Here is a 17,204-nt window from a genome sequence, read left to right as displayed (position 1 = left end):
TACCCTGGAAAGCCAAAGAAGACTCTGTGCTCTGGATCATTAAAAGGGCTTCTCTTTCTGAGTCACTTTGTCTCCCTATCCACATTTCTTCCTGAAGCAGGTGCACTTTCCGTAACCTTGTTTCTCAGTTCAGCACTACTCTGTGCTATGACAGCGATGAGAATGGGGATGGGAGAGAAGCCAAGACCAGATGCCCTGGCAGCTCCTGGTGCCAGGGATCTGCTCATAGGGAGTGTTGAGGGGGGGCTGGCTTTGTGCCTGAGCAGGTCTTAGGCCCCCAAGCCCTGTCTGATGTTTCCACAGAGGCTCCATGGCCTTCAGGTTCAGAGCAGAGTGCAGCACGGCTGCAATGTCTCCTCTCCCTTTCTGGACCCTTCCCACGTAGCCTTCAGGGCTGATTACATACGGATGTGATTTGCAAAAGTGCATCCAAAGGCATATTTAAGAAAGGTGCACTCTGTGTGTGTGCTGTGCCTCAGTTCTGTCCCTCCCAACTCTGACTCCACGCTTACCATCTCATCCATCTGCAAGAAGAGGCGAGGGTGTCTTTGGGTGCCAGATGTTTACTTCTCACAGTTCTGGAAGCTGGGAAGTTCAAGATCATGGCATTGGCAGATCCCTTGTCTGGTGAGGGCTCTCTTCCTGGTTTGCTGGCAGTTGTTTTTTTGCAGGGTACTCACAACATGGCAGAGAGAGAGAGAGGGAGATATGATCTCTCTCGTGCCTTGTTTTTATAAGGATACTAATCCCATCACAGACCCTCCCATGTCTGAACTTACTCACCCCAACAGGCCCCATATCCGAATAACTACCACTTAGGGGATTAGGGCTTCAACCTGTGGGTCTGGGGTCACATCCTACCACGGGGAATAGCATGGCATAAGGACGAAGAGCTGATTCTCAGGGCTCAAGTACTGGGCTGCAGGCCACAGCTCACTTCTGGAACAGTGAAGACAGAAACCCTCTCACCAAGTTATAAACAAATGAAAAGCCTATGGCAGCCCCAAGCATATTTCTGTGCTGAATAATATTTTTTCCCAATATACTAAGACCAAAAATGGGAAACCTGCTTCTTGAATTTTTCATGTTTGTGGGAAAAGCATATTCAGGATAATGCCATTTTCAAGAAATAATGGATTTCTCTGTACAGGGTGCTTTGACAGCAACTGGTAATAAGCATTACTGAAAATTAGCATTTTGAATTTCATTCACCAGAAACTTTACATGGGATGTTATTATTTTTTTTTAGGTTTTTTAGTTTTTTTTAAGAGACAGAGTCTCACTTTGTCATCCTCGGTAGAGTGCCATGGTGTCACAGCTCATAGCAACTTCCAACTCCTGGGCTGAGGCAAGAGAATCACCTAAGCCTAGGTGATTCTCTTGCCTCAGCCTCCCTAGTAGCTGGGACCATAGGCACCCACCACAACGCCCAGCTATGTTTTTGTTGTGGTTTGGTCAGGGCTGGGTTTGAAGCCACTACCCTCAGTATATGGGGCCAGGGCCCTACTCACTGAGCCACAGGTGCCGCCCATGGGATGTGATTTTTTTTTTTTTTTAATTTCAGCTTGCTTGTTCATTTTTCTTCGTTTGAAGTACTCTTTCTTTTTGTTCATTTTCTTCTTCCTCTGGCGATGCTGTTTCCCATTGCCTCCCCAGTAGCTGGGATTACAGACGCCCACCACAACGTCCGGCTGTTTTTGATGGTAGTAGAGACGGGGTCTTACTCTGGCTCACTGCTGCTCATACTGGTCTCGAACCTCTGAGCTCAGGCAAACCACCCGCCTCGGCCTCTCACAGAGCTGGGACTACAGACGTGAGCCACCATGCCTGGGATGTTATTTTTAAAACATTTTTAGCTCTGGGAATATCGACATTGCAGATCCCTTCCCATGCACTCTATTTCCAGGTCATCTGTGAAGTGACAGGTTAGCTGTGTGTTGGAAAGTAGCTGAGGGAGGTTCTTGTCAGTGCACGTTGTTATGTTCGGTGACTCACAGCTATTCTGACACATTCCTGAGTAAGTCACGTTGAGAGAGCCGGGGAAAATGCCCATCACTGTGCTGAAATGGTGAATCACCAAAGGATGCTTCTGGATGGAACTTGCTGTCACCCAGTGGCAGACAACTGGCTGCTAAGCCCTGAGCAGGTCCCTTCAACAGGGGCATGCCAGCACCCATTCTGCTATATTTGCTGTATAGGAATTACACCCCATTAGAACTTGGGGGCTCCTGGGGAGGGGCTCACTCACACCGTTGTACCTTTTACCAGGTGCCACAGGGATTGAAGACCGTCTACAGGAGGGAGTTCCTGAAACCATTGCTAAATTGCGGGAAGCAGGCCTGCAGATTTGGGTTCTCACTGGTGACAAGCAAGAAACGGCCATCAACATCGCATATGCCTGCAAACTGCTGGACCACGAAGGGGAAGTCATCACCCTGAACGCTGAATCCCAGGTTGGTGATTTCAGGGTGGCCCTGCGTCCCCACCGCAGCGTGGGGTGGTGGCCTCAGGCCCGACATGACTCTTAGGCAGGGCTCTCTCTGCAGGAAGGCCACAGTGGCGGGGGAGAGCCCATTTCTGGCAGCTGCTGTGAGAAGGATCCTTGCCCTCTGCATTCCTCTTGGCACCTGGGTTGTGTTTCTGAATCTCAGCACGTGCTTGTCAGTGCCTGGGAAGATGTAGGATTCGCTGGACTTCCCTAGTACCAAAGGAATGTACATCTGGACTCTATTAAAGTCAAAATTTGCCCCACCTTTCCCTGACATCCTGTCCATGTCAGTAACATCAGAGACGTTTTCAGAACTCCACGTGTGGAGGCCAGGGCAGCAGATCATCGAACACTGACTCCTGAGCCTTGGCTGTCTCAGGATGCTCCAAGAGGCACTGAGGGGTTTTTCAGCCAGTTGTCTTTATTTAAACCCCCAAGTGTATGGGGAGTATCTACTACATGTGTTTTCCTGGTCTGGGCTCTGAATGAGCGCCCACTGGAAACATTCCTCTGCTCTGTGCAGGAAGCCTTTTCACTGTGCCTGAACCCCTCCTCCCCTTTCTGGCATGGCCAGGGCTGCTGCGGCTTGTCTGGGGCTTATGGAGAGATCTCCCAACTCTTCCTCATCCTCCCCATCAACTGTCAAGACCTTGCGAGTGTGCACTGATTGCCAGTTGGGAGCGTCCCTTTCTGAGACAGACTTGATAGAGAACATTTCTGCTCCTTGAATTATTGCAGCACCCTTCAACCCATCTCCCAGCCCCCAGGGCCATCCCCTCCTCTGCATCCATCTGCAAATGTAGCAAAGGCTGCCTGCTAAAGCTTTTTGGTCCACATTGCACACAGACACCCGTCACCTTCAGCAAGTGGCTCCCAGGTCCCCTCCGATCCAAACTCCCACCATTCTGAGACCTGCCCTCTCTTTGCTTCCTTATCGGCCAGACTGTCCCCTTCCTCCCACATCTACTAGGGGCCACCCTGCTTCAGGGCCTTTGGGTTTTTGGTTTTTGAAAGTGACCTCTTCAAGAAAGTTTGGAGATTTATACTTAAGGGTTGACCTGATGACCCAGCCATTGCTTTTGTTTTAATTTTTAAAAAATTTGTGTACAGTAAAACTGCTCCTTCTTTTGTTACATAGTTAGCATGAATTTTAACATATGCATAGATTCATGCAACCACCACATAGCCAAGACCCAGGAGAGTCCATCACCCCCCAGAGGCCTCCAGGCTACTCCTTTGCAGCTGTAACTTCCCTCTGAAAGCCACTGATGTGGTTTCCGTGACTACTGTTTTGTCTTTTCTCTAATGTCAGCATAACAGAGTGCATGATTTTGGAGGCCAGCTTCTTTCACTCTGGGTGGCATCTTTGAGAGGTATGGGTGTCACTGTGTGTGACAGTGTTTATTCCTCTTCACTGCTGAGTCACAGTCCATAATACAATGACCACAATTTGCATACCCATTCACTCAGTGAGGAGCGTTTGAGCTGTTTCTTATTTTTGACAATTACGAATAGAGCTGCTGTAGATATTTGTGTACAGATTTTTGTGTGGACATGGAGTGAGATTGCTGAATCAGATGGGGAATGTGTCTGAGTTTCTCCAGCCTGTTTCCAGAGGGCTGTGCTTTTTTCTCCCGTCCTCATCAGCACTTGGCATTGTTGATTTTCTTTTCTGATGCCATTCTCATTGGTATTTGCTGCTATCTCATTATGGTTTTTAATTTGCATTTCACTAGTGGCTAATGAATTTGAACATCTTTTCATGTGCTTGTTTTTCATTCATAGGTCCTCTTTGATGAATTGATTTTTCAAATATTTTTCCATTTTTTGAGTTCTTTGTCTGCTTTTGAGAATTCTTTATATATTCAATTTATAAGTCATTTGTCAGATACATGTTGCCAAATATTTTATCCGTATCTTGTCTTTTTATTCTCTTAATAGTGTCTCTCACAAAACAAAGGTTTTTATTTTTTTTATTTTTTGCAGTTTTTGGCCGGGGCTGGGTTTAAACCCACCACCTCCAGCATATGGGGTTGGCGCCCTACTCCTTTGAGCCACAGGCGCTGCCCAAAACAAAGGTTTTTAATTTTGATGAATTTTGATTCATCTTTTTTTAAAAATGTTATGGTGCCGTGTCTAAGACGTTCCTAACCACGAACATTTTCTCCTGTGTTTTCTTCTAAAAGCATTATAGTTTAACATCTTATCTACAGACACAATCCATTTCATGTAAATTTGTATGTAATATATGAAGTTTAGGTTAAACTTCATCTTTCTGCATGTAGCTGTCCAGTTAATCTAGCACCATTTAATAGAAAGTATCTTCCAAAATTCTTTGCCCCTTTATCAAAACTCAGTCATATTTGTGTGAGTCTATTTCTAGACTTCCCATTCTGTTCTATTGACCTATGTGTATATTCCCTCCCCAATAACATACCATATTGACTGTAGTAGTATGTCTTAAAAATAGGTGGTGTGATTCCCACAACTTAATTCTTAATTCAGATTTTTTTTGGCAAGTCTGTTTTTTTAATTTCAATTTTAATTTTAATATTTTTTAATTTTAAGTCAATTTTTTCCTGTCTACAAAAATTCCTATTGGAATTTTGATTGAATTGTGTTAAATTTATGGGTTAATTTGGGAAGATTAGATATTTTTATTATGTTAATCTTCCCATCTAAAACCATGATATATCTCTCAAGTTTTCAGTTCTTGCATTTCTTTCATCAGCATTTTATTATGTAATTTGAACATAAATATCCTATACATGTTTTGTTAAATATATTCCTAAGTACAGATGCTCCCCAAATTATGATGAGGTTGCCTCATGATAAATCCATTGTAGATCAAAATATCATAAGTTGAAAATGCATTTAATACACAATAAAACCATCATAAAGTTGTAAATTTTAAGACAAACCATTGTAAGTCAAGGGCTATCTGTATAATTTTTTGGAGGTAATATAAAAAGTATTTTAAAAATTTTGTCTTCCTATTGTTTATACCACAGTTGACTTTTTTTTTTCTGTTGCCCTGGATAGAGTGCCATGGTATCATAGCTCACAGCCACCTCAAACTCCTGGTCTCACAGGGCTTAGGGGTGACAATCCTCTACCCCACAGAGCAGTCAGAAATCTCCATGTGACTTTTGACTCTCCAAAATCTTTTTTCATTATTGTTTGGGATTCATTGAGGGTACAAAGAATTAGATTACACTGATTGCATTTGTTAGATGAAGTCTCTGTTATAATTGTATCCCACCCTAAGAGGTGTGCCATACACCATGACCCCCATCCCCTCCCTCCTCCCCTCTGCTTGCTCTCTTATTCCCTTCCCCCTCCACCCCATGTATTAGATCATCTACTGCCTTGATATTAGAATTGAGTACATTGGATTCTTGCTTCTCCATTCTTGTGATACTTTACTAAAAAGAATGTGTTCCACTTCCATCCACATTAATACAAAAGATAAAAAGTCTCCATTGTTTTTAGTGGCTGAATAGTATTCCATGGTGTGTATGTATATATATATATATATCAAAGCCTGTTAATCAATTCCTGAGTTGATGGGCATTTAGGTTGTTTCCACAATTTGGCAATTGTAAACTGAACTGTGATAAACAGTCTAGTGTAAATGTCCTTACTATAAAATGAATTTTTTTCTTCTGGGTAACTGCCTAGTAATGGCAGGATCAAATGGGAGGTCTAATTTGAGTTATTTAAAGATTCTCCATACTTCCTTCCAAAAAGGTTGTATTAGTTTGCTGTCCCACCAGCAGTGTAAAAGTGTTCCCTTCTCCCCACATCCATGCTAGCATCTGTAGCTCTGAGACTTTGTAATGTAGGCCATTCTCACTGCGGTTAGGTGGTATCTCAGCGTAGTTTTGATTTGCATTTCTCTGATGATTGGGGATGATGAGCATTTTTTAAAAATTTCCTCTATACATGTACATGTGTTTATTTGGTTTCCACTTTTTGCCTTCACAAAATTAAAGAGGCTTAAAATTTAATAACAATAAGAATGTTTAAGATAAGGGCTAGAAACAAAAACCTCGTAAAGAACGAATGAAGGTAAATACATTTGGAAAAGAAATCAGATGATTGCTGCAACAAAATATTGAGCAATAATAATAATGATGCAAAAAAAGTAACATTCGCATTGTCAGATGAAAGTATGTCCATCACAGAATGCTTTACTCTGAGGTTCATTATGGAAGGGACTATGAGCATTTTTTCGTATGTTTGTTAGCCATTCATCTGTCTTCTTTAGAGAAGATTCTATTCATGTTTCTTGCCCAGTGATATATGGGATTGTTGAGGCTTTTTTTGTTGATGAATTTGAGTTCTCTATAGATCCTAGTCATTAAGCTTTTCTCTGATTCAAAATATGCAAATATCTTTTCTCATTGTGTAGGCGAGGGGTCCTCAAACTGCGACACGCGGGCCACATAAGGCAGTGTGATTGTATTTGTTCCCATTTTGTTTTTTTACTTCAAAATAAGATATGTGCAGTATGCATAGGAATCTGTTCATAGTTTTTTTTTAAACTATAGTTCGGCCCTCCAACGGTCTAAGGGATGGGGAACTGGCCCCCTGTTTAAAGAATTTGAGGACCTCTGGTGTAGGTTGTCTATTTGCTTTTTTGTTGTTGTTGTTTGTTTGTTTGTTTTTGTTTTTGTTTTTCTTTGATTTTTGTTACAGTTATCATTATTGTTTAGCTGGCCTGGGCTGGGCTCAAACCCGCCAGCCTCAGTGCATGTGGCTGGCTGTAACCACTGTGCTACAGGTGCCACGCCTGTCTATTTGCTTTGGTTGTTGTCTCCTTAGCTGTACAGAAGCTTTTCAGTTTAATTAAGTCCCATTTGTTTATTTTTGTTGTTATTGCAATTGCCACAGAAGTCTTCTTCATAAAATCTTTCCCCAGGCCAGCATCTTCAAGTGTTTACCCCACACTTTTCTTCAAGGATTTTTATTGTCTCATGCCTTAGATTAAGTATTTTATCTATCTTGGCTTGGCGCCTATGGCTCAAGTGGCTAAGGCGCCAGCCACATACACCTGAGCTGGCAGGTTTGAATCCAGCCTGGGCCCGCCAAACAACAATGACAGCTGCAACCAAAAAAATAGCTGGGCGTTGTGGTGGGCGCCTGTAGTCCCAGCTACTTGGGAGGTGGAGGCAGGAGAATCACTTGAGCCCAGGAGTTGGAGGTTGCTGTGAGCTGTGATGCCACAGCACTCTACCCACGGTGACAGCTTGAGGATCTCTCAAAAAAAAAAAAAATTGTATCCATCTTGAATCATTTTTGTTAGTGGTGAGAGGTATGGGTCCAGTTTCAGTCTTTTACATGTGGTTATCCACTTCTCCCAGCACCATTTATTGAATGGGGATTCTTTCTTCTTTAGTTTATCAAATATTAGGTGGCTCTAAGATGTTAGTTTTATCTCATGGTTTTCTGTTCGGTTCCAAATTTCAATGTCTTTCTTTTTGTGTCAATACCATACTTTTTTGATCACGATGGCCTTATAGTATAGCCTAAAGTCTGCTAGGGTGATACCCCCAGCTTTGTTTTTGTTACTAAGAATTGCCTTGTCTATATGAGGTTTTTTTCTGGTTCCATACAAAAAGAATTATTTTTTTCATATCTTGAAAATATGATGATGGTATTTTAATGAGGATGGCATTGAATCTGTAGATGCTTTGGGTAGTATAGACATTTTAACAATGTTGATTCTTCCCAGCCATGAGCATGGTATATTCCCCCATTCGTTAATATCTTCTGTTATTTTCTTTCTTAGGATTTCATAATTTTCTTTATAGAGGTCCTTCATCTCTTTTGTTAGGTATATTACTAGGTATTTCATTTTCTTTGAAGCTATAGTGTAGGGAATTGTGTCCTTAATTAGCATCTCATCTTGGCTGCTATTGGCATATACAAAGGCTACTGACTTGTGGGTATTGATTTTATATCCTAAGACATTACTGCATTTTTTGATGACTTCCAAGAGTCTGTGGTTGAGTCTTTGGGGTTCTCTAAGTATAAGATCATATCATCCGCAAAGAGGGAGAGTTTGACCTCCTCTGCTCCCATTTGGATGCCCTTTATTTCCTTGTCTTACCTAATTGTATTGGCTAGAACTTCTAGCACTATGTTGAATAGTAATGGTGACAGAAGACAACTTTGTCTGGTTCCAGTTCTAAGAGGAAAAGCTTTCAATTTTACTCCATTCAGCAAAATATTAGCTGTGAGTTTGTCATAGATAGCTTCAATTTCAGAAATCTGGCACCTATCTCTATACTCTTCAGTATAGTGCTGGTTAGAAAAGGATGCTGGATTTTATCAAATGTTTTTTCTGCATCTATTAAGAGGATCATGTGGATTTTGGTTTTGCTTCTGTTGACTTACTCTATTGTGATGAATGACCTTTTTAATGTATAGCTATACTCTATTTGCTAGGATTTTGTTGAGAATTTTTGCATCTATATTTATTAGTGAAATTGGTCTGAAGTTCTCCATTTTAGCTGAGTCTTTTCTTGGTTTTAGTATCAGGGTGATGTTTGCTTCATAGAACATGTTGGGGAAGAGTCCTTCCTTCTCAATTTTTTAAAATAATTTCTGCCGTATGGGAATAAGCTCTTCTTTGAAGGTTTGATAGAATTCTGGTGTGAAGCCATCTGGACCAGGGCATTTTTTGTTGTTGTTGTTGGGAGAAGTTTTATTGTTTCTTCAATCTTAGTTCTTGAAATTGGTCTCTTTCAAGAGTTCTCTTTCTTCTTAATTAAGTCTAGGAAGAGGGTGTGATTCCAGGTATTGCTCCATTTCCTCCACATTGTCAAATTTGGGGGTATAGAGTTTCTTATAGTACTCAGAGAAGATCTCTTATATTTCTATAGCATCTGTTCCTCTTTATCGTTTCTGATTGGGGTTATTTGAGATTTTACTTTTCTGTTTCTAGTTAATCTGGCCAGAGGTTTATCAATTTTTAAAAAATTTTTCAAAGAATCAACTTTTTGTTTCATTAATTTTCTGAATGATTCTTTTGTTTTCAATTTCATTTATCTCTGATTTAATTTTGGTTATTTCTTCTCTTCTGCTGGGTTTGGGATTAAATTGTTCTTTTTCCAGTTCCGTAAGATGGCTCATGAATTTGTTTATGTGCTGTCTTTCTGTTTATCAAATGTAGACATCTAATGTGATAAATTTCCCTCTTAGGACTGTTTTTGTTTTATCCCACAGATGTTGGTAGTTTGCATTTTCATTGTTGTTATGTTTGAGGAATTTAATGATTTCCTCTTTTGTCTCTTCCTGAACCCAACTATCATTCAGCATAATGTTGTTTAATTTCCAAATCTTTGTGCAGTGATGAACGTTTTTGTTGGAGTTGAGTTCCACCTTTATTGCCTTGTGATCTGAGAAGATACAGTGTATAATTTATATTCTTTCGATTTTGCCGAGGTTTGATTTGTATGCTAGGATGTGATGTATTTTGGAGTATGTTCCATGGGCTGATGAGAAAAATGTATATTCCTTAGGTTTGGGATGATGTATTCTGTATATGTCAATTAATCCCATTTGTTCTAGGGTCATGTTTAAATCCTTTGTATTTTTATTTCATTTCTATTTAGAGGATATGTCCAGTTCTGTTAGAGGGGTGTTAAAGTCCCTGGCTATTATGATGTTATGGGATATCATATGGCTCAGACCCATAAAGGTCTGTTTCATAAATATGGAAGCATTTAAGTTGGGTGCATAATTATTTAAAATTGAAATGTCTTCTTGTGGTATTATTCCCTTGACCAATATAAAGTGCCTATCTTTGTCTTTCTTAACTTTAGTTGCTTTAAATCTGCTTATATCTGAAAATAAGATTGCAACCCCTCCTTTCTTCTGATTTCCGTTTGCTTGAAATACTGTTTTCCAACCCATAACCCTGAGTCTTGATTTGTCCTTCAATGCTAGGTATGTTTCCAGGAGACAGTATATGGATGGCTTGTGCTTTTTTTATCCAGTCAGCCTGTGCCTTTTCAGTGGGGAATTTGATCCATTGACATCTATTGAGAGAATTGATAAATGTGGCGGAATTCTATTCATCTTCTTTTGTGAAATTCTGTTGTGTAGTTTTATCCTTTGCACCATTTTGGAAGCTAAGTTTTGACCTTTAGCTTCTGGGTGTTTACTTTGCTGGTGTTCCATTGTGATGATCAGTGTTATATCTATATATATATAATACTAAGTGAAAGTTCTTAATATTTACTGTTGAGCTGGTCTTATGGTGAATTTCCTCAGTGTTTCTATATCCACAAAAGATTTGATTTCTCCATCAATTTTGAACCTTAGTTTAGCAGGATACAGAATTCTGGGCTGAAAATTGTTTTGTTTAAGAATGTTGATAAAATGGCCATTCTCCTCTGGCTTGGAAAGTTTCTGTTGAAAAATCTTCTGTTATCCTAATGGCTCTGCCTCTGTCAGTCACTTGGTGCTTACTCCTGGCTGCTTACAGAATTTTTTCTTTCATTTTGACTTTGGACAGGTTCATAAACAATGTGTCTTAGAGAAGTTCTGTTTGAGTTGAGATGACCTGGGGTTTGATATCCATCTGAAAGGAGTGTATCAGGATCTATAGTAAAATTTGGGAAGTTTGCAATTATGATAGTCTCCTGTCGGGCTTCCATTCATTTGGGACAATCTTCTTCTTCTTCAGGGATCCCTATTATTCATCTGTTTATTCATAGAGTCTAGTGGTTCTCTAAGCGACTGTTCTGCTTTCTCTCTCTTCTGCTTCTTTGACTACCTGGGTTAACTAGAAAACTTTATCCTCTAGCTCTGGGGTTCTTTTCTTCTCCATGTTCCAAGACATTTTTGATACTTTCTATTGCATCTTTACATTCCTTGATTGTCTCCTTCATTTATTTCCTTAATCTCCACCATATCCTTTCTATTCTACATATCTATCATCTGACTTTTGGTTCTGTCTTTCCATTTTCTCATCCATTCCTTTTATTGTCTTTATCATCCATATTTTAAACTCACTTTCTGTCAAATCCATTAATTCTTTATAGGTGAAGTCTTCTGTACTAGCTGCCTCATGGTCCCTTGAAGGAGTTGCTCTTTCTTGGTTTTCCATGTTACCTGAAATTTTCTGTTGCTTTCTCCTCCTTCAAGCTTATGTCTTGAAGTCGTCTCTTGGTATCAGCCAAAAGGAAGAGAAGTGTGAAGCTCAAGCAGGGAGAAACAAGACGGAAAGAAAGGAAGAAGAAAAAAGAAGGAAAGAGAAAAGGCAAAGAAAAAGGGGAAAGGAAAGGGGGATGAAAGAAGAATTGACCAACAGAAGAGAATGAGGACAGGAAGAGACAATGAGAATGATGGAAGAAATGATATTGATTGGCATGGTGTTAAGGCCACAGCTGCAATTCAAGGATTTTGTGGGGCTGGGCTGGGTGGGTTCCTCAAAATCGGGAGCCCCTTACCAGCCTGAGCAAAGCCAAATTCTTCCTCTGCCGTGACTAAAAATACAGGAGTCCTTGCTCTTGATGAAAGTAAAAATGGATGTTAAGATAGAATCAACCAAACAAATTAGCAAAAACAAAACAAAAAAATCTCAAATAGGGCTCGGCACCTATAGCTCAGTGGCTAGGATGCCAGCCACATACAACAGGGATGGTGGGTTCTAACCCAGCCCAGGCCTGCCAAACAACAATGACAACTACAAAAAAATAATAATAGCCAGGTGTCATGCCAGGTGCCTATAGTCTTAGCTACTTGGGAGGCTGAGGCAAGAGAATCGCTTGACCCCAAGAGTTTAAGGTTGCTGTGAACTGTGACACCACAGCACTCTACCAAGGGCAACAACACAGTGAGACTCTGTCTCAAAAAAAAAGAAAAATAAAAAGAAGAAAGCTCATATGGCCAAAATTACCAGCAGCCTCTGAAACATAGAAAAGAAGAGAAAAAAAATTTTTTTAAGTAAAAATTAAAATAAAATAAAATAAATCACTTTAAAAAATTATATATATGGGAAAGGGACCAACTTTAATAGGAATATATATGTTGCAATATGTCCCCAGAAAACCAGGTGGTGCTGTGGTTTTGGGGGGTTTTGTTTGTTTGTTTGTTTGAGACAGAGCCTCAGGCTGTCACCCTGGGTAGAGTGCTGTGGCATCACAGCTCACAGCAACCTCCAACTCCTGGGCTCAAGCGATTCTCCTGCCTCCACCTCCCAAGTAGCTGGGACTACAGGTGCCCGCCACAACATCCAGCTATTTTTTGGTTGCAGCCATCATTGTTGTTTGGTGGGCTCAAGCTGGATTTGAACCCGCCAGCTCAGGTGTATGTGGCTGGCGCCTTAGCCGCTTGATCCACAGGCACCGAGCCCTGCTGTGGGTTTTTTAGGAGACGGGGGAATATAGCCGGCAACCTCTAGGGTCTGTATTCCTAACTTAGTTCCCCTTGGTGATTGCCTGATTATTTCCTCAGCACTCAGAACCTTCCGGGTTGTGATTTTAAAGCTCTCCAGAATCCTTCAGGGGCAGGTCTCACAGTACCCCCTGACACCAAGTCCCGGGGGGTGCAGGAGTACCTCAGTCTTCTCAAGAGTGGAGTTCTTATCCTGGCAGGTGGAATTCATCATTGCTAACCTTAAACTCCCAAGCTCAAGCTCCATTGCAACCTTAAACTCCCGAGCTCAAGTGATTCTCTTGCCTCAGCTTTCCAAGGAGCTGTAACTCCAAGCACCTGCTGTGATGCCAGGCTAGTTTTTCTATTTTTAGTAGAGATGGGGTCTCACTCTTTCTCAGGTTGCTCTTATGCTTTAGGCCCCTGGTAAGACCTCATGACCTTTCCACAGGGGCAGTCACCTTTATGAGATTTCCCATTACGGCTGCCTCCCCAGCCACCAAACTGATGGCAAATCCACTTCAACTGGTATTCAAATCTGGTTGCTGTATACTGTTCAAGTCCGCCCACTCTTCCAAGCTTTCCATTCAACACACAGCTTCCCCCCTCCCCAAACCAAAAACTCCAGAAAGGCTTCCTCCTGTCCTGGACATTCATGTGGGGATCAGCTGATCCCATTGGCTTGCAGTGACTTGCCTAATGAGTCAGATTTCCACCACTCCAGATCACATGCTGTATCCAGCTCACCAGTTCCTTGCTGTGCTCCCTGAGCTATGACTCCGGGTAAGGTCCCAAAGCCAGGTATGGCTGGGTTCTCTCTTTTTCCCCAGTCATACTGGGAGGGCTCAGCTGAATAATCCTTCTGGTCCACCATCTTGCTCTGCCCTTGAATCTCCAGAATCTTTTTTTTTTATTATTAAATCATAGCTGTGTACATTAATGCAATCATGGGGTACAATGTGCTTGTTTTACATACAATTTGAAATATTTTCATCAAACTTGTTAACATAGCCTTCACTGCATTTTCTTAGTTATTGTGTTAAGATATTTATATTCTACACTTAGTAAATTTAACATGTACCCTTGTAAAATGCACTGTAGGTATGGTTCCACCAATTACCTTCTGCTCCACCCATCTTCCTCCCTCTCCTCCCCTCCCTCTCCCCTTTTCCCTTCTTCTTGGGCTATAATTTGGTTATAGCTTTCATATGAAAGCTATAAATTGGTTTCATAGCAGGGCTGAGTACATTGGATACTTTTTCTTCTATTCTTGAGATACTTTACTAAGAAGAGTATGTTCCAGCTCCCAGAATCTTTAATAATAGCCTTCTTTTGCTTAAAAGCCTTGCTGACAATGTAAATAGTCAATTAACACATATTTTATGTGTGTTATGTATTAGGTACTCTATTCTTTTTGTTGTTGTTTTTGCAGTTTTTGGCTGGGACTGGGTTTGAACCTGCCACCTCTGGCATATGGGGCCGGCACTCTACTCCTTTGAGCCACAGGTGCCACCCTGTTTACCCTATTCTTATAACAAAATCAGCTAGAGAAAAGAAAATGTTATAAATAAAATAATGAGAAGGAGAAAATACATTCACTGTTCAGTAAGTAGTATTAGGTCATCATAAAGGTCTTGTCTTTGTTGTCTTCACATTGAATCAGCTGAGGAAGAGGAGGGGGTGGTCCTGCCGTTTCAGGGGTGGCAGAGGCAAAAGAAAATCTGAATATAAATGAACCTTTTCAGTTCAACCTGTTAATGTATGTAGAAGTGTATGTTCAAGTGTTAAATGTATGTAGAAATAAATTGATTTTGTGTACTAACTTTATATTCTTTGTTCCACAAAGCTTGCTTTTTATTTCTAGTAATTTATTTTAGATCCATTGGAATTTTCTATGGTCAATTATGTCATCTGCTAACAAAGAGAGTTTCCCTTTTTCCCTTCCAATCTACATGACTTTTGTTTGTTTTTCTTGCCTATTGCACTGGCTAGGACTCCTAGTATGAGATTGAACAGGAGTGACTAAAGTGGACATCATTGTTTTATTTCTTATGTAATGAGAAAACGTCAGTCTGTTGCCATTATGTACAATCTTAGCTGTAGGTGTTCCATAGGTGCTCTTTGTCAGGTTGAGGAAGTTTCTTATCTAATAAGTTTTCTAATTATGATAGATGTTGAATTTTACAAAATGATTTTTCATTTGCTTTTTCTTCTTTTGACTATAAATATAGTATATTACATTGATTTTTTCCAAATAATGAACCAGCTTATATTCCCAGGATAAATCCCAGTAGTTCATGGTTACATTATTCTTTTTATATATTGTTGGATCATATTTGCTAATATATATATATATATATTTTTTGAGACAGAGCCTCAAGCTGCTGGCCTGAGTAGAGTGCTATGGCATCACAGCTCACAGCAACCTCCAACTCCTGGGCTCAAGTGATTCTCTTGCCTCTACCTCCCAAGTAGCTGGGACTATAGGCACCCGCCACAATACCCGGCTATTTTTTGGTTGCAGCCGTCATTGTTGTTTGGCAGCCCGGGCTAGATTTGAACCTGCCAGCTCAGGTTTATGTGGCTGGTGCCTTAGCTGCTTGAGCCACAGGCACCAAGCCAATATTTACTAATATTTTGTTGAGGATTTTGTCATCTATATTTGTGAGGAATATGGATGAGAATTTTTTTTCTTATTTCACAACAAAATTTAGCATTCAAGTACTATTGGCCATTCTCTTTTTAACTATTACTAATAATTTATAAGCCATCCTTGTAAGCTATTTAGAAATGTTTATTTCATTTCCAAGTATTTGAGGATTTCTGTTATCTTTCTGTGACTGATTTCTAGTCTAATGCCATTATGGTCAGAGCACATGTTTTTTATCATTTCTTTTAAATTTGTTAAAGTTTATTTGTATTTTTTAATGACCTGGTGTATACATAAGGCCTGTCTTGATAAATGTTCATATTCCCCTGAAAAGAATGTGTATTATGCTGTTGTTGGCTGATGAGTCTGTAAGTGTCAATTATATTCAGTTGGTAAAGGGTGTGATTCAGCTCTTGTATGTTAGGTGTCAGCAAACAAAAGATGTTCCAACTTTCCTTGTGGCACGATTTCCTTTTTGTCTGAAGAATTTCTTTTAGCACTTTAAAGGAAGTCTTTAAAGCAAGACTGCTGGCAATGAATTCTGTTATTTCATCAAAGAATTTCTTTATCCTTCATTCCTGGAGGGTATTTTCATTGGCTATAAGAAATTGAAATGGCTGGCGGCGCCTGTGGCTCAGTCTGTAAGGCGCCGGCCCCATATACCGAGGGTGGCAGGTTCAAACCTGGCCCTGGCTGAATTGCAACCAAAAAAATAGCCGGGCGTTGTGGTGGGTGCCTGTAGTCCCAGCTACTCAGGAGACTGAGGCAAGAGAATGGCTTAAGCCCAGGAGTTGGAGGTTGCTGTGAGCTGTGTGATGCCACGGCACTCTACCCAGGGCCATAAAGTGAGACTCTGTCTCTACAAAGAAAAAAAAGAAAAGAAAAGAAATTGAAATGGCAATTCTTCCATCACTTAAAAAATATTTCAGTTCTGGTTGCTAATGAGAAGTGCACAGTCATTTGAATCATTGTTACCTTCAAACTAAGGATTTGTTTTTATCTGGCTGCTTTTAGGACTTTTTTTTTTTCCTTTTTAGTTTTAGGCAGGTTGATTATGACATGTTTGGGTATGGATTTCTTTAGGGGCACATTTTGGGGTTTGCTAAGTTTCTTGAATCTGTAGGGTTATATCTTTCACCAAATTTGAGAAGTTTTTCAGCCATTTCTTTTCTTTTTCTTTTCTTTTTTATTTTTTGCCATTTTTTCTATGCTACACTTTCCCTTATCATCTAGTATACTGATGACATGAATGCTAGGTTTTTCTGGTATTGCCTCAAAGGTCCCTGAGGCTGTCTTCATGTTTCTTCTCAAGCTTTTTTTCTGTTGTTCAGTTGGATCATTTCTATTGATCTGTCTTTGGGTCCACTGGCTCTTTTCTCTCAACATCATTCTGCTACTGAGCCCACTAAGTCTTTTAAAATAAACTTTATATATGTGAGATCTGAAAACCCATTCTAGAAAGTTCAGAAGCTCATACTAGAAAAAGTGCTACATACCTCATTGCTGAATATCCCCAGGGTCACCTTTAAAGTGCTCCTCTTCACCATCTGGTGACCCTACTGATATTCAGCAGTGAGGTATATAGCACTTTTTAGGGGGGATGAGTTTGTGAACTGAATTGTCAAACCTCATAGAATGATTTTAGATTTCCAGAAAAGGTGTGGTTAGTACAGAGAC

General features: G+C 40.4%; 1 protein-coding gene across 1 annotated transcript in view; it reads left to right on the top strand.

Moving 5' to 3' along the window:
* Positions 1-17,204, top strand: part of ATP10A (ATPase phospholipid transporting 10A (putative)) — a 257,523-nt gene that overhangs the window by 222,153 nt on the left and 18,166 nt on the right. Inside the window, 1 exon segment of the mRNA XM_053582015.1 lies at positions 2,269-2,453. Within this exon segment, the coding sequence (XP_053437990.1) occupies positions 2,269-2,453 (185 nt within the window).

The sequence above is a fragment of the Nycticebus coucang genome, chromosome 2 (assembly GCF_027406575.1).
Source record: "Nycticebus coucang isolate mNycCou1 chromosome 2, mNycCou1.pri, whole genome shotgun sequence".
NCBI classification, from domain to species: Eukaryota; Metazoa; Chordata; class Mammalia; order Primates; family Lorisidae; genus Nycticebus; species Nycticebus coucang.
This window is presented reverse-complemented; position numbering and strand designations above follow the sequence as displayed.